The 18891-nt window shown below is 36.6% G+C and overlaps 1 protein-coding gene across 1 annotated transcript in view; it reads left to right on the top strand.

The window, feature by feature from the left end:
* Ctsc (cathepsin C) overlaps positions 1-18891 on the top strand; it is a 53503-nt gene that overhangs the window by 13512 nt on the left and 21100 nt on the right. Inside the window, exons 3-4 of the mRNA XM_013014086.1 lie at positions 14807-14973; positions 17518-17673. Coding sequence (XP_012869540.1) covers positions 14807-14973; positions 17518-17673 — 323 coding nt within the window. The remainder of the gene's footprint in view (positions 1-14806; positions 14974-17517; positions 17674-18891) is intronic.

The following is an 18891-nucleotide window of genomic DNA, read 5'->3' as shown; positions in this document are numbered from 1 at the left end:
TTCTCTGACTATCTTCTTGAATAGAAGCAATAGTTTGTCAGAACAGTTTTGTCTCATGTGACTAGTACTGATCTGCTTTTCTAGAGAGAGAGATAGATCCTAAAATTGGACTGTGCCTGACTGATCGTATCACAGAGATGCTTCTCCTCATCCTAGCCCTGCATGACTATCACTTAGGACTTGTGTTCTCCTCCCCCCTCCCCCCACCCCCCAGCTCACTGCAGTGATGAGAGAAACTCCATAACAGTGGCTCTGTGTTCAGACCAGCCATAAAAGACTTGATCACATGTCTTCTTCTTCCAAACTAAAAGTCTACAACTTCTCCCTCTTCAGCACTTGAGAACTTTTTAGTTTCTGAGGGAATAAACTGTACTTTTCTCTCTTTGCAGGCTTTTCCCAAGTAATACTAGCTCACAAAGAATTCATTTTATTGTGTTGTAGAAACAGGAATAGTGCTGTATTTACCTTTTTTAGCTTGCTGCTATAAGAAATATTATCAGATTACTTGCCTCCAGAGCATTGAAAGGGTTGTGCATTTTCAGACTGAGTTTCAGGAAGTAAATAATGTTGAAGCAACTGAGATAGATGGATGGGTGGATGGATAGATAAGTAGAGAGACAGAAGATCTGTGATAAACATAAGTAAATATAAACATTTAATATGGAATGTAAAAACTACTAAATATTTTTGTTTCTCTGAGTAATTTTGCACCTGAACATTTTGATTACTAAAGAGAATGAGTAGCTACAAAGAGTCACACAGTACACTAGTGCTTAGGAATCTCTGCTAATTCTTGTGTTTTCCCCATCTGGTATTTAACTTCATGAAAGTAAAGATCCACTCTGTGCAGTGATCACTTTATTCTCTGTGCATAGTGCAACATATAATGAATCATTGGGAAAATAACGTTCAATAAATATTTGTATCACACAAAAGCTTAAATAATCCATCATGTGATATTGTTGTTTTTGATATGTTTGGGGAAATGGTTTTAACTTTTGTATCCTTAGAGGTTGTGGTTGACTCTACTTAGTGGAAAAATGATTAGAATCTTAAATTTTATTCTGCTTATTTATGCTTTAATTATGCTTAATCTGCTCAAGATGAGTCTCCTACTTAAAAACAGAAGGTTCTAACTTTTCAAACTATTGAAAGTTCAAGAAAAATGGTGAGGTTTGTAATGATGTGAATTTGCCTAGAAGGCTTAAGATTAAACCTTACCTGTGCTCACAGAGAGGAGCAAAAACTAATGAGTGAAAACTTAAGACCTCTTCCAAGCTCACAGTTTATGAACAGGAAGATGACAAATGAGAAGAGGACCGTTGATTACATTGTCCAGTGTGGAGGGCTTGTTATCTTAGTTCATTCTCTAATATATATTTTGCCTTAAATTCAATATATTCAGCACTGGGAATAATCCTGTTTAAGACTGGTGGTTCTCACATGTAAATTTAATCATTTTTTTCTATTAAATGCTAGACATTATTTAGTTGCAGTCACCGCAACAACTTCCTTGCAGTTTTGCAATTCATTAAACTTCAACTTTTATTTTATTTTATTTTTTGACATAGTATGTGACTCAGGCTGGTTTGGAGCTCATGATCCTACTGCCTTAGCCTCTCAAGTTCTGGGATTATAATTTGTACCGCCATGGCTAGCTAAGATTGAGCTTTTTAAATATTTTTCAGCTTTGTAAATAGGCAGAAAACTAAAACTAATTTTTAGAACTAAGGGAAACTGGCTTCATTGTGAAGAAAGATAATGGTATTCTTGAGGGTTTGGCCAAATATCAGCTTGTAAAATTTGCCTTGTTCCCTTTTATTCTGACAGTTTCTGCTCCCCCTGTAAATTAGGAAACAAATACCACCATTAAATTTGTACTTATGTGAATTTAAAAATTGCTCATGTGTTTAATAAATGTTTTATTATGAAATAATTAAACTTGATGTGAAGTACTTTTCTTTCAAGTGGTAAATCACTTTGAAGAATTAAACTCATATTCAGGTTTTATTTATTTTATATATTCCCTAGCATGTATAGATACATTTAAGAATCGCATACATACTCAATATACATGCATCTGAATATTAAACAATATGAATGTCACAAAACTTCACCGACAAAATCTTTTATTATTAGTAAACAATGCAAACTATACTTCATTATTATGATCTTGTTGCTAAAAATGTGATGTTGTAGTCTCTATACCAGTAGTTCCCATCACTAAATGTTCAGCATTTGGCATAAAATATTGTAATAACCATAGTTCATTTGCCCCTTCCTTCCTTCCTTCCTTCCTTCCTTCCTTCCTTCCTTCCTTCCTTCCTTCCTTCCTTCCTTCCTTTCTTCCTTCCTTCCTCTTTTCTTCTGCCTCTTTCTTTTTCTCTTGTCTTTCTTTTTTTTCTCTCTCTCTTCCTTGCTCTATTTCTCTTTCTCTTGGTCTCTCCTTTTCTTTCTTTCTCTCTTTTCTCTCTCTGAGATTCCTTACATATCCTTCTCTTTCTCATAGATTCCTTATTTATCCTAATCTGGCTTGGCATTTGTGTTCCTCCTACCTTAACCTCTACTCCATAGTGTTTGGATTACCACACTCCAGTCTTTTAAATAAAAAATTTCAAGCTGGGTATAGTGGTAAATGCCTATAATTTCAGCTACTGAAGAAGTGGGGCCAGTCTAACTAAAGTACAATGACCTAATCTCAAAAAATGAAATACAAACAAAAGAGATAAGGGTATAGCTCAAATAGAATACTTTTCTTGTCCATAGGCCTTGGGTTCAATGAGGACTCCTTTCTTTAGGCTTTTATATAACTTTGTTAAATGTATGAAAGTACTTGGATTATACCTGTAATCCCAGCTACCAGGGAGGCAATAGTAGAGAGCTTTGAAGTTTGAGGCCAGGCCAGGTGAAAAGTTACCAGGACCATATCACAGCCAAGTTGAGTCTGATGGTGCATGGCTATGAACCCAGCTATGCAGAAGGTGTAGGTAACAGATCATTGTCTGAGGTTGACTTTAGGAAAAGATAGGAGATTCTACCTGAAAAAAAAACAAACAAACAACTAAACCAAAACAGAAAATGGTTTATGGATATGGCTCAAGTGATAGAGTATCTGCTTAGAAAGTGCAAAGTCCTGAGTTCAAACCACAGGCTGAGAAAAGCAGGATTTTTTTTTTATAGTTACAAAGTAGCATTAACTTACTCTATATGTCTTTATAGCTCATGGGAATAAGAAGGACAAGTTTGTTCCGTTGTTTTCTTGGTTATTGATAAAGAGCTGTTGCTATACACATACTCAAAATACATGGTTAAATTTGAGCTAAAATATTTTCTTTATAGATAAGATTGAAAATGAATATTATATTGATGGAACAATTCAAAATGTTGGTTTAAAACAAAACCCTTATCTTTGCCAGGTACCAGTGTAATTTTAGCTTCTATAGTCTTAAGGTACAGGGGATCTCAGATTGAAAACAATCTGGTTAGAAAAAGTTCTTAAGACTCCATTTCCAAAATAACCTGTAAAAAGCTGGGTTAAAGGCATGGCTCAAGTAGTAGAGCACCAACCATGAGCAAACAAGCCCAGCAAGTTTGGAGTTCAGACTCTAGTACTGGACATTAAATCAAAAACAAACAAAAAAACAAAACAAAACAAAACTTTTAACATGGCTGGCAAAACTTATACTTAGCATAGAGCAAACTAAAGCTTTGACATTTTCTCATGTTTGCATTATTAAACTTGGGAAGTGGATATGAAAACACTTTTTACTTATTTATTTGTTTGTATGTATGTATATGTTTATTTTTTTATTTTGCTGGTCCGAAGGATTGAACTCTGGGCCTGGCGCTATCTCTGAGCTCCTTTTGCTCAAAACTAGCACTCTACTATTTGAGCCAGAGTGCCATTTCTGGCTTTTTGTCTGTGATTTATTGGAGATAAGAGTCTCACAGACTTCCCTGCATGGGCTGGCTTTGAACTGCAAATCCTTAGATCTCAGCTTCTGGAGTAGCTAGGATTATAGGCGTGAGCCCCTGGCACCCAGTGGTTACCACTTGTTTATTTTATTAGGGTTAGCATGACAAAAATCACATAAGATGCTTAGTTCTGTTAAAGCAGGTGCAGGTGAAAATTCATTGGTAGGTGGTTACTGCCACAGGATTTGTAAGAGGTGAACACCTGGAGAGTCAGTAAGTTTGGGGAGAGGTGTCTAATATTACCCTTTATATTAAATAATAGTGAAACTTGGTTTTCAACTTTATTTTTATATTATAAATATAATTAACCATTTAAAAACTTTTCCAATATTCTACTGGTGTTCTTTTCATCACATTTTGGAACCACTGGTGACAGGATAGGACCTGGTGGCAGCTGCTCAGTTGACAGTAGTATGGATAAAATGGAAAACAGCTTTGCATTCTCCATGGCAGCAGAGGGGAATGTTTGTGTTGTTACTTGTTTAATATTTTAAAACTTTAAAAACTTTTCAGGCTAGCCAGGTGCCAGGGCTCATACTCACACCTGTAATCCTAGCTACTCAGCTGGCTGACATCTGAGAATCCCAGTTCAAAGCCAGCCAGCCTGGGTAAGCAAGATGTGTGTGTGTGTATGTGTGTGTATGTGTGTGTGTGTGTACGTACATGTACATGCGCAGGCACACGTATTGGGGCATGAACTCAGGACCTCTTGCTCTCACTTGGCTTTTTCTGCTCAAGTCTCACACTCTATTTAAGCCATACTTCTACGTCTGTTTTATTGTTGGTTGATTGAATATAGAGTGTCTTGGATATGTCTCCTCTGGTAGGCCTTGAACCAGGATCCTTAGGTTTCAGCTTTCTGAGTAGCTAGGATTACAGGCTTAATTAATTTTTTTTTTTTTGTCTGTCCTGGGGCTTGAACTCTGGGCCTGGGTGCTGTCCCTCAGCTCTTCAGCTCAAAGCAAGCACTCTACCACTTGAGCCACAGCGCCACTTCCGGTTTTCTAGTGGTATAGCCTTTCATGCTGGGGCTGGTTTTGAACCATGATCCTCAGATCTCAGCCTCCTGAGTAGCTAGGATTACAGGCGTGAGCCACCAGCGCCCAGCCTTAATTGATTTTTAAAACACTCTTCCTGAGTGTCAAAAAGGAGTGGAGAAAGACTTGCAGAACAATACCTTAAAATTTAAAATATCCTTAGCTGTTCTTTTTCAGCTGGTAACTATTTCCAAGTAGGTCCACTTGGGTAGTTGATAAAGTGTGGGGAAAGTTTAAGAACGAGAAGTTTGAAAGTATTTGGCAACTCGGTGACAGTTTTGAAGAAGTAAATGAATAATTACTGAATCACAGTTTTCTAAAGTTAAACGAGGTTTCTAAAGAAGGGTTTGGAGGTTTTTTAAATTTTAGGAAATTATCTATTTTTTGCAGTAGAAATTGGCATAAGTGAATGGAAACTTAAATTGTCTCATCTGAGCAAGCCAGTTTTCAGAGACCAATGTTTATATAAATGAAAAAACTCCTTACTGGAAAAAAAAAATTGGCTACAGTTGGAAGTGCATAGTGTGGCCAAAACTTGAACTTCTTAGTGATTTTGTCAGAAATCATGTGAGATTTCATGGTAGCTGAAAGGTAATACCCTAAACAATTTCAAATCAACAAAGTAACAGTTGTGTTGTGGTGGTTCCTCAAATTAGAATACTGAGTCGGTGCCTGTTGAACTGCCTAATGCCATTTTTCTTTGTATTTGTTTAACCCTGATCAAGCTGTCCTACTGTTACTTCAGCTCTGCCTTGCCTTTTCTTGGGTAATTTCAGGTTCTAAAAAATACAAGATTGGCAGGCACTGGTGTCTCGTACCTGAAATCCTAGTTATCCTGGAGACTGACATGTAAGGATTGAGGTTGGAAGCTAGCCTGAGCAGGAAAGCCTGTGAGGCTCTTACCTCAAATTAACCAGCAAAAAATAGGAAATGGAAGTGTGGCTCAATGGGAAGAATGCCAGTCTGAAGTGACAAAGCTAAGGGATAGTGCCCAGGTCCTAAGTTCAAGCCGAATATCCAAAAACAAAACAGAAGACACCAAATTGCTTCAGATTATTAAAACTACAAAGGAAAATGAAGTTGTAAAGAAGACAGTAACTCCCTCAGGTAAACACATCAGAAACAATCACAAATGGATTCAGTTTCTGCAGATGTAGAGAAATTAACTTACAACAATGAAGTTTCTTTTTAGCCAGGCACCAATGGCTCATTTCTATAATCTTAACTACACTTTTCTGCTCAGATGGAAACGTTCTCCAGATTCCATCTCCAGTTAGTCAGAAAAAAATATGCTAGAGGTGTGGCTCAAGTGGTAGAGTACTAGTGGTGAACAAAGCTGAGCAGAAGTTCAAGGCTTTGAGTTCAAGCCCTTATAATAACAAAAATGAAAATTTAAAATGTTATATATATCCTATATAATATGTATATATAGTATGTGCTTATATATTTTATATATTATATAACTTATTATTATAACTATATTATTAAATATTACATTACTATAAGGTATATATTATACACTGTATTTTATATATAACATATATTAGATATCTGTTATATATAATATATAGTATATATTATATAATGTATATTTTACATTATAGATATACTTAGAATTAATCTAAATACATAAAAAAATATACTTGCCTGATTTCACTAGTTTCTATATAACCATAGCTGTAAGAATTGCAGTTAAGAATCATGAAGGGTCAGGCTGGGAAGTTGGCTCAGTGGTAGGGCACTTGCCTTGCATGCATGAGGCCCTGGGTTCGATTCCTCAGCACACATAAGCAAAAAGCAAAAAACTGCAAGTGGCACTGTGGCTCAAGTGGTAGAGCGCTAGCCTTGAGCTGAAGAGCTGAGAGACAGCGCTCGGGCCCAGAGTTCAGACCCCACGACCGGACCCAAAAAAAAAAAAAAAAAAGAATCATGAAGGGTCATATGTACATAGCTTTTGACCTTTTCTATTTGTCCTATTCATGTACTAGTTATTGCAAATAAGGGAAACCATGGGACCTATGTTTCTTTGGGCCTTCACTTTATAATTTTTTCCAAGTCTTTACATTTCCTAACAAATGGGGCAATGTCATTCTTTCTGATGGAGGTATAGAATTCTATTGTGTGTGTGTGTGTGTGTGTATGTACATACACACACACATATATATATATATATATATATATATATATATCTAATAAGGGGCATCTGAGTTGGTTCCTTATCTTAGCTGTGGTAAAGTGAAATGAACCCCAAGATAGGGACACAAATTTTTTTTTTTTTGCTATTGCTTCTAACATATTTATAATGTACCATGTGATTTTTTTTTTTTTTGTTTCTTTGTATGTTCCTCCCCCATGGTATAACCCCTGTTTTCACTGTATTTGATGTCTGTGCCCTGCATCTTGTACATACACTTTTCTAATTTGGGGAGGGGAAGGGAAAAAACCAAAATGCTTACATAGGGATACATGTTGACCCATTATAACAATGAGATGTACAAGACACTATGTTGACACTATGTTGAAAACAAACTTTACAACTTTGGCGGGGGTAGTTGTGGGGAAAAATAAAGAATCATAAAGGGAACATTTAGGATTTCTAGGTCACTCTAAATGTACAGATAGGTAAATCAATTTGGAAAGGAAATTTGATAGTTTTGAAGTTATATTATCATTTATAATTTGGGGCTCTGTGATATAAATATACATGTACATATATATGTGTGTGTATATATATATATTTTTTGTTGGTCATGGGGCTTTTGAACTCTGGGCCTGGGCTCTGTCCCTGAGCTCTTCAGCTCAAGGTGAGCGCTCTATCACTTGAGCCACAGTGCCACTTTATTTGAGAAAAGAGTCTCATGAACTTTCCTGCCCGGGCTGGCTTTGAACTGCAATCCTCAGATCTCAGCCTCCTGAGTAGCTAGGATTACAGTTGTGAGCCACCAGCACCCAGCTGCTCTGTGATATCTTGCCATCACTACCCTTCTATCTATTATAAACTTTCCTTAGTTTCTTGTAGTGTTGAAATGGGACTTCCATGTTTTCTTTCTCTTCTATCATTCACTTTTACTTATTAACTCATTCAGTAATAATTGCTTCCTACTGCCAGGTACTTTTCTAGATACAGAATAAACTAAAAGTCCTTCAAAAGCAGGACTTGCCTTTACAGGAAGAACAGCTTCATAGGTGGTAGGCTACATGGCTTAGAATATATAACACAGCTGGGCGCCTGTAATCCTAGCTATTCAGGAGGCTGAAATTTGAGGATTGCAGTTCAAAGCCAGCCTGGGCAGGGAAGTCTGTGAGACTGTTATCTCCAATTAGCAACCAGAAAACTGGAAATATGACTCAAGAGGTAGAGTGCTTGCCTTGAGCTGAAGAACTCAGGGACAGTGCTCAGGCCCAGAGTTCAAGCCCCACAACCTACAAAAAAAAAAAAAGAAAATATAACGCACAGCTTATCCTCATTTTACAGTTGATGAGGGAAGTGCTGGAACAGAGAGAAGTTGTTTAAAGTCTTGCAGCCAACAAGTGGCAGAGCTTCATTTTGTCAAAGCAGTCCCAGAGTTTGGGGTGATTGATGCCCTTTACCTGTACTGCTGCATGTATTAAAACCTTGACAAGAATGGAAAAAGAATGAAATGGAAAAGTCCTGTAGATAACCAGACAGTAGAGAAATGACCGTCAGGCCTGCTTAGAAAGTAGAGGCAGGTCTGAAAGGGCATGTGTAATTTGAGTCACTTAACTGGAAACTTCTCTTTCGGAGAGCACAATGGGCTTTCAAAGCCACATCCCAAACCATTTCTTTTCTCTCTCTTTTTTTTCTAATTTTATTATTATTTGTTGTTTAGGTATTGAGGAATTGAACCCAGCCCCCATGCATGCTAGACAGGCACCCTGCCACTAAGCCACATTCCCAGCCCCTAATCCCCAGCTCTTTCTGCTTTTCTTATTTTTCTAGTAACACTTTTTGTTTTTTTTTTTACTGATTGAGATGGCTGTCTTTGAAGCTTATTGCCAAGGTTGGTCTTGAACACTGATCTTCCAAATCTCAGCCTCCAGAATAGCTAAGGATACAAGTGTGAGGCACAATACCTTCCTCTACCTTTTCTTGATTAGAGGAAGATGACTGTTATCCCAAGAGATTATTATGAGGGGAAGAGCATTATACATGGTATTTGGAATAATGCTCAGTTGTAGGAGCCTTGGATGCAAGTTTTAGTTCAACTAACTTCTGTGACCTCTTTTGTAGTACAAGAACACAGTATTGTGTTGCTTTCTTAATCACTTCATATTCTGTCTCTACATCGTCTATGAAAACAAGATATTTCTGCCACTGTAACAGGGCAGCTGTAGACAACATAGCAAATGAGCATGTATTTATCAATAAAACTCTTCTTTCCTTTTTTGAGATGCTTTTCTTTGATTATTATTAGCACATATTGGTTGTTATAAGTGAAATCAGGTTTGCAGACCCAAGGCCTAAAGACTAGAAATCCCATGCTTGCTCCAGCCAGCTGCCCCCATTAACCAAATAAAAGACATTGTAAATGGCAGAGAAAGGACATTTAGTACATGCCAGCAATGGTATATCTTCAGCTATCTTTAGGGGTACAAATATTAGACTTGCATTAAATAGGGAGAATTTGGTGTAAAGTGAGAAAGGTAAAACAGTCCTGGGTCCTAGGTATAGCCTGGTTGACCATTCCTTTAGTTTTTGACTCTGGAGGCCTGGCAGGTAGTCTAGCTTTTCACTGTCCCATTCAAGATGATAAGACTATGGCATTGCTTGTTTGAGGACAGTATGCCTTTTGTCACAAGTACTTACCAGTGAAGCCTATCTTTCCTGGAGTACATGGTGATTATAAAATGACTGCAGCAGGGAATGACTCAGTTCAAAGAACTTGGATGCAAAGTCTGGGGGTTGGATTCCAGTTTCAGCTAATTCATAGGCTCAGCAATAGCATCTTTTGTCTCTTAAGGAGCATTCATTGTGATATTTTTATACCTGCATATGCAGTGACTCCTGATGAAATTCATGCTTCCTGTCATTCTCCCCCATCCTCCCCTAAAAAAATTTCAACAGGTTTCACTGTTGTACTTTCATACTCATATAAAGTACTTTGGCCATATTCACCCTTCTTCAACTTACACATTCACCCTCTACCCTTCCACTGATAGGAAGGCCTCCAACAGAGCCTGTTATATTACTCCAAAAAATTAGAAAGTCAAGATGAAGTGGCTAGATTCTTTAAATAAAAAAGATACAAATAACTTAAACATATCTAAAATGAGTAATAATATCAAGTCAGTAATAATCTCACAACAAAATAAAGCCCAGGACTGGAAGTAGGTGGATTTATTGCTGAATTCTGCCAGAGGTTTAAAGAATTAAAACTACTGCTCCTCAAACTATTCCAAAAAATACAAAGGAAAGAGAAACTACCAAATTTAATTCAGTGATGCCAGTATTACCCTTATTAGACAAAGCTGGGTAAAGACACAACAGGAAAAAAAGGAAACTTATAGATCAATTTCCTTTTTTTTCTTTTAATGTAGGTAAATTTTATTTAAAAACTTAGAAAAATGTAACTTGTATGTTTTCTCATAGTAATAACAGTATAAAATTTGTCTTAAGAAAAAAACAACATAAAACCTTGATTAGCCAGGCACCTGTGGCTTATACCTATAATTCTAGCTATACAGGAGGCTGAGAGCTGAGAGACACAGTTTGAAGCCAGCCTGGGCAGAAAAGTCCCCATGAAACGCTTATCTCCAATTAACCACTCAAAAGCCAGAAGTAGCACTGTAGATCAACGGGTAGAACACTAGTCTTGAGCACAAGAAGGCTCCAGGACAGCACCCAGGCCCTGAGTTTAAGCTTCACAACTGAAATTCTTGATTTACATCTTATAGGCATATTGAAATTTTTTTGTGGAGTTTTCACCTGAAATAAATATGTTTACTTTTATTAGGAAAATGCCACCAAATATTTGTAGTATATAGACTGGGTTCTTGTCTCCATTTTCCCCTTCCCTTCATTCATTCACCCCTTTCCACTTGACCCACTCCACCCCTTTCAAGTACCAGATTCCTGGCATAATTTTGTTGAGCTTTGGTTTTGGCTTTCTAAGGCATTATATAATTTGAGATCTACCATATTTTAGTTAATACATTTGTAATCACTTCATACCACCCAACATACATACTTAGGTTGTAAGCTAAATCTAGCTTCCACATGTGTGGGAGAGCATGAGTCCTTTGTCTCTGGAGCAGAGTAGAGAATCCTCAAAAAATGGGAACTACTCCATCATCCAGCATGTCCACTCTTAGGCATTTACTCAAGAGATTATAAACCAAGATACAGTAAAGCCACCATTACAAGCATGTTTATTGCAGCACTATTCGCCAAACCCAAAGTATGGAATCATCCTATACGTCCCTCAATGGACAAATGGATCAAGAAAATGTGGTATATATACACAATGGAATTTTGCTCAATCATTAGGAAGAATGATATTATAACATTTGTAAAGACATGGAAAGACTTGGAAAAAATTGTTATAGGACACTGATGCAAAAATTTTCCACACAATATTTACAAACTGAACCCAGTGACACTTTTAAAAAGATCATATACTGTGCTTGAGTGGGCTTTGTGTTCAAGTGTACAGGATGGTTCAACATATGCAAATGAATTAATGTAATACAACATAAAAAGAGAAAATGGCAAAAATCCCACAATCATCTCAATACATGCAGGATAAAACCTTTGGTAAAACTCAATATTCTTCATAATAAAAGCTTCAGAGAAACTAGGAATAGAAAGAACATACCTCAACATAATAAAAGCTATATATGCCAAACTTATAGTCAAAATTCTACTAAGTAGAGAAAAGTGAAGATTATTTTCTCTTAAATCAGGAATGAGATAAAGATTCCACTCTCCTTTCTTCTTCATTATAGAGGAAGAAGTTGAGAGGATAGAATAAAAGGGATTAAAATAGTCAATGAAGAAGTAAAATTAGCCCTATTTCCAGATGTTATTATTCTATACTTGGATGCTAAAAAGTCATCAGAAAACTCCTAGATCTGATAAATATTTTTGGAAAATTAGAATAGAACATTAATATACAAAGTAACTTTTCTACATAACAGCAATGTATAGACTGGGAAAGGAATCAGGAAAACAATCACATTTACCATAGCCTCAAAAACCAAAATGTATTTAAGGAATTAGCTCAAGAAATTAATGTAACTAAGGAATTAATTTAACTAAGGAAGTGAAAGATGTATAGCAAATGAATCACTGAAGAACGAAATTGCAAAAGATACCAGAAGATGAAAAGACTACAAATGATCATGGATTAGCAGAATCAATTTTGTGAAAAGACCATACTACCAAAATCTTCTATATCTCCAGTGTAATCCTCTCAAAAATTCCAATGACATTCTTCACAAAGGTAGAAAACTCAATTCTAAAGTTTATATGGAAGTAAAGGAGACCCAAAATAACTGAAGCAATCTTGGACAAAGAGAGCAATACTAATTGTTAATGGAAAGAACCAAAGATCTAGAAATGAATCTACAAAAATCTATAGACGGTTGGTATTTAAGAAAGGCGCCAAGGGCTGGGAAGGTGGCTCAGTGGTAGAGTGCTTGCCTTGCATGCCTGAGGCCCTGGGTTCAATTCCTCAGCACCACATAAGAAAAAAGCCAGAAGTGGCGCTATGGCTCAAGTGGTAGAGCGCTAGCCTTGAGCTGAAGAGCTGAGGGACAGTGCCCAGGCCCAGAGTTCAGGCCCCACAACCGGACCCCCCCCCAAAAAAAAAAGAAAGGTACCAAAACATACATTGGAGAACAGATAGTCCCTTAAACAAATGGTGCTAGGAACTGGAAACCCATCCATATGTACAAGACTAAAACTAGATCTGGGTCTCTTGGCCTATATTAACACCAATTCAACTGTGAATGGAAGATGTGAAACTGTTAAACTACTACAATAAACTATAGGTACAGAAACAAGCAGTTCTCTCTAGACATAGTTTGCTTACACTTTTCCTCTAGAATGTAATAAGTATGCAAATGTTATGAAATTACTTTTTGTTTAATAGCATTTACCTACCTGTAATAATAATTGTGTTGTATCTTCCTGTAGATATATTTTTGTGTATATCTGTGTGAGAGAAATGATTTTCATAAAATAAATCTTAACTTTTAAAACATTGTCACACCACTTTCCATATAACAGTAAGGGTGAGGAAACTTTGGCCTGTCCTTACCTAACCCATCTTACCAATGTACAGCAGAAGAGCAGGTGATTAGAACCCAATACCAAAGAGAAAGACATTATTGAAATTTAGGGATTTTAGCTTGCATTGCTTAAGATTACCAATATGTACCTATTTCTGATCTACAACATAGACATTTTACATAACTCGTTATAGATATCCCCAGACTTATGATACATCCTGGCAAGCACATTTGTAAATTGAGAATAATCACATGGAAATGCATTTAATACCTCAAACCTAACACCATTACCTTGCAATGTGGTACACACAGAGTATCAGCTTACTATGGTGAAACATATCTGATGAAATTCTGCAGGTCATTGTTGCTGGCACATTTTCTAAACTAGAAGTTGGCAAAGGATGGGACTGTTTTGCAAAAAAAGTATTATTAGCATCTCACCTACCTCATTCACATATATATTCTCTGTGTACTTTTAAATTGCAGTGGCATAGCTGAGTAGTTGAGACATACCTTCCTGTCTGCAAGACTTAAATGTTTGCTGTGTGGCACATTTAAAAAATTGTAATAATAAGCTTGCCAAGGTTTGTAAACAGGAAAATTAACATCTACTAGATTAGATCGTGGTCCACTATGAGTAGCCCTCAGAGCCAAAGCCAACTCACTGTTTTTGTCAAATTGATGTCAGACATATTAATGTCTTGAAGAGCCTAAACAGTATTTGCTGTCTAGTCATTCTAAAAATCTTTACTAACATGCATATGTCATTTCTTTTCTTTCTGCCTGCCATCCTCTCTGTATCATTCCTGGTTATGTGCCACTCCTTAATGAGAAGACAGGTTACACAAGAACCAGAATGTGTCTGAGTTTTAATCCTGGGTCTGTGATTTCATACAAAATTTTTAGTGTTACCATTTAAATATGCAAAATGCTGTAGCAGTGACATAGAGACAATCTTGATCTTAGACCACGCTTAATTATTATACCCTATTAAATTATAATACTGACAGAAAAGGAGGATTTTGTGTAGTTATGAAAAAAATGTTTGCCATTTTTCTTCAGGTTTCATGATGTGAGCTTTTCCTGAATGGAAATGTGTCATCAGACTGACTGAGGGGAAGTATCTTTCTGACCTAGCAGCTCTGTGGCTTTGGGAGTCATTTACTCTCTCTGAGACTAACATCTATTTGGTAAATGTGTTATTGTTAATTCTTTACAATATGAGAATTAAATGAAGTAACTTTTGTAAAATGCCTTGCATATGGCTCATGTTCTAAAAATCTGAGCTTGTTCCTTGCCTTTTCTTTCCACAAGTGTTTGGTTCTGTACATTGTCTTCAGTGGCTTATGATTGTAACCATAGAAAAGTCTGATTCTTTTTGTTTTCAGGAATAATTCTCAAAATGTAAACTTCCTGGGTGAGGTTTTTGTTTGATTGCCAAAGGATAATAAAAGGTATCTTTATGGTAAATGAGAATCAGATCTGAGTGCCAAACATAGACTGAATTTGTGTTTCAATTTCTGTTTCTTCTTTGATTGCAGTATGAAGTCAAGGGCAAAAAGGTGACCAGTTATTGCCATGAAACAATGGTCGGATGGGTGCATGATGTCCTGGGCCGGAACTGGGCCTGTTTCACTGGGAAGAAAGTAGAAAGCACATCTATAAATGTGAACATGAATATGGCCCACTTTTCAAGGCCTCAGGAAAAGTGAGTTTCAATGAAACCCCTAGTTTTTGTTTTTATTTTTGTTTTATGGGATGTATGGGTATACATGCATACTTAATCTTGAAAATTGTATTTTAATTCCATACAACTTAGTTGGTTTAGAAATGTAAGCTATGATTATATAAACTTCACTATATAAAAAAAAATCAACTGATAGAATTAATAGAGAAAGCAATTTCCCCCCCTTAAAAAAATTTGAAAAGTAATGAACTAATGATAGCTTTAAAAAAATCCATTATATGAGCTAGACACTAGTGGCTCATGCCTGTAACGCTATCTATTTGGAAGGCTGAGATCTGAGGATTGTGTTTAGAAACTTAGCTTGGGCATAAAAGTTCATGAAATTCTCATCTCCAGTTAACCAGCAGAAAGCTAGAAGTAGAGCTGTGGATCAAATAATAGAGTGCTAGCCTCGAGCAAAAAAGCCAAACAAGAGTGGGAGGCCCTGAGTTGAAGTCCTATTACTGACACACACAAAAATGCATTGTATATAATACTACAGAATTACAAATTAGTAGTCAATAAAATCATTTTATTGGGCAGTTGTATAATAGTGTGTGGAAGTGCAAGGAATACAAACTGAACACATTTGAAGCAAGATAATAAGTTAGTGAAATCAAGATTTTTCACATCTGTATACCCAGTTTACTCTGGTTGTGATAGTACAGTTCCATGGACAGGTGAGGATCCAAGTCCATGATGAAAGTGGTGTCAGGTTTCTCCTGAAGCTTTGCCTTCTTTTGTAACTCACTTATCCTTCCTTGACTAGGTCCTGCACTAGTCTCTGAGGACACCAGTGATGCCAACTCTAATTTACCATAATTAGCTTGAAACTGTCCTACCTTAATATAGGGTGGGTTATGATTTCAGTGCACAAATTGTGTGTGTGTGTGTGTGTGTGTGTGAGAGAGAGAGAGAGAGAGAGAGAGAGAGAGAAAGAGAAAGAAAAGAAAGAGAGACAGACAGACAGACACAGAGACAGAGAACTAGGGCTTGAACACTGTCCCTTAGCTCTTTTTGTTCCAGTTCAAGAATGGAGCTCTGCCACTTGAGCCACCTTCCACTTTTACCTTTCTAGTGGCTAATTGGAGACAAAAGTTTCATGGACTTTCCTACCCTGGCAGGCTTTAAACCTCAATCTCTAGATCTGTGCTTCCTGAATAGCTTGGATTACAAATGTGGGCTACTAGTACAAATTTTGTGCTAACAAAATTCAGCCCCAAACAGTCTATTGTAAGGATCTCATACAAAGAACTCTCTTTACCTTTTCTGTGTTATTATTTGGGGAAATCATGGAAAGTCCAAGAAACACAGTCAATGAGTCACTGCAGACAAGAAGTAAAGGAGACAAGTCTAAAGGATTAATCCTGCTTGTAACTCTAAGTACTCCATTTTGAGTTGATCTCTAAGTAGCTTTGTTTGTTTTCCTGCTTTAGCAGCAAGTTTTATGCTAAGCTCTTCATGGTTCACCTTACTATTTGGGATGAGATAATACTAAGAGGCCTTATTTGCATTTCAAAAATATTATCTCATTTAGTGAAGAAGCTTCTATATGTTGCATCACCATAAAATGAGTATTTAGGCCTAAATTGCCTTCAAGATTTCTTTCAGCTTGTAATGATGTTATTCTACAGTAAAGTACATTATTTTTTAATCTCCTGCAATCTTAAAACACCAAAAATAATAGTGTCTAAGACCTATGATGGCATCTTGTCTTTATGGTAATGCACATATCAGCATATGCAGTTTTTCTTGATGTAAGGATTAAGCCAGACAAGTAGAGCAAGCTATGCTTCTCAAATAGTTGCAATCAGTGACAGTGTCTCTCCTCAATAGAAAAAATTCTAAAGTATTTCACTACAATTTAAATTTTTTTTCTGTTTTTAAAGAATTAATGATTAATTAATTTAATAAAGGATCCTCTGCTTTATATTTTGCAGTAAGCAGGAAGGAACATTGGTAGCATCTTGAAAATATAGCTGAGCACTAGGTGGGACATGCATGTAATCTTAGCTAATCAAGAGACTGAGATCAGAGGATCACAGTTCAGAGCCAGCCTGGGCAGAAGCGTGTATGAGACTCTTATCTCCAATTAACCAGCAGAAAACTAAAGTAGAGTTGTGGCTCCAGCAGTAGAGTGCCACCCTTGAGTGCAAAAAGCCCAGTAAGTTAAAGAAACTTTGAATTCAAGCACCAGTCAGCGCATGTGCGTGCATGCGTACACACACACACACACACACACACACACAAACTGTCTAGGAAAGAAACCACCATTATTGATTTAATTAGTCCCATACTTTAGAACATTTATTTAAGTAGTCTATATCCTATCACTGGTATAAAGTATTTCACTGAATAGTGTTAGACACATGAATAGGAGACATTACAATTTAATACATATGACCAGTTGTATCCCTGAAAGACTTTTGCACCTTCTCCTTGGATACGGAGCATGAGGGTCTATTTTAGTAAAGTCTATTTTTATCAGGCGATACTATATCTAATATTATCTCACATTGCTGGCAGTTATTTTAATAGGCTCTACAAATACAACCACAACTTTGTGGAAACTATCAATGCCATTCAGAAGTCGTGGACTGCAACAGCATACATGGAATATGAGACTCTGAGCCTGAGAGATCTGATTAGGAGAAGTGGTGGCCACAATCACAGAATTCCAAGGTAATAGAATATATCTGTTTATTACTACAAAAAATGATTTTGAGTGCCAATCTTTCTTCCAGCTAACCCCTGCATCACCCATCATTATTGCCAGATTTAGCCTTGGTTTAGTTTTGTTTTAGACAATGTTTATACACAGCTCATGCTTCCCTTGAACTCCAGATCTTCCTGCCATGGCTTCCTAAGTACAAGATGTAGATGTGTTACTGCCATGTGTGATTTCCAATTTACACTCCTTATGTTGTCTTTTTTTCATCTTCTGTTTGTATTCATACATTCATTCATTTGTTTTTTAAGTCCTGTATTGGATGTTTGCTTTCATACTGTCAGATGTTTATTTTGTTCCCCTTCCATTTTCTGCTGTCTGGATTAGGATTTCATAGTCTCTCTTTTGCATGAATGAAGAGCCTCTTGCCTCCTACCTCTTTCTTTCTGTGTCTTCTTTGTCATCATTTTTGACATTCTTTGGAATACTTACAATTTCTTTTCCTGCATCAGCTCTCTAGGGGAAAAAATTCATCCTGGTATCCCAAGCAATCTAATTAAGGCCATTACTGTATTTATGGCCTTGACCTGCTTTCAAACAATATGACACACATGCTTTTTGTCCATGTATAAATTCCTTTTTTAATTTTAATTTTCTATATTGTTTCTCTTATTCATTTTTTGTTATCTTTAAGTAGGTATTATTTTCTTTAAGAGGTGTCACTTAATTGAGCAGTATATGAATACAATGCATCTTGATCTGTCATCCCCTTTCCCCCTTTGACCCACCCCCTCTCTTCCATGTCTCAATTTTGTGGTATATACCATGAATTCTTGACTCATTTCCCCCTCCCCGCTTCATTGTCTACCCCTTTTCTGTTGGCCCCATCCCTTCGCCTTGCATGTGCCCATTTCTTGGTGCTAATTTTGTTGGGCTTTGACTTAGTCTTTCTAAAAAATTATACTATTTAAGCTCTCCATCGTATCTGTTTTAATTCATTTAATTCATTTGTAACTGCTTGTGTATCACCCAGTGTGTTTACGTAACAGATTTATAGGCACATTCTATCTACCTCTGATGAGAGAAACTGTGCAATCTTTGTTTTTCTGGGTCTGGCTTACTTCACTTAATGTAAATCTTTCCAAGTCTTTCCATTTCCTTATGAATGGTTCTATATCATTCTTTGTAATGGATGGTAAAATGCACATATATATATATATATATATATATAT

Source organism: Dipodomys ordii, unplaced genomic scaffold (genome assembly GCF_000151885.1).
Source record: "Dipodomys ordii isolate 6190 unplaced genomic scaffold, Dord_2.0 Scaffold22, whole genome shotgun sequence".
Lineage (NCBI taxonomy): Eukaryota > Metazoa > Chordata > Mammalia > Rodentia > Heteromyidae > Dipodomys > Dipodomys ordii.
Note: the sequence above shows the minus strand (reverse complement) of the source record. Positions and strands in the feature narration are given on the sequence as shown.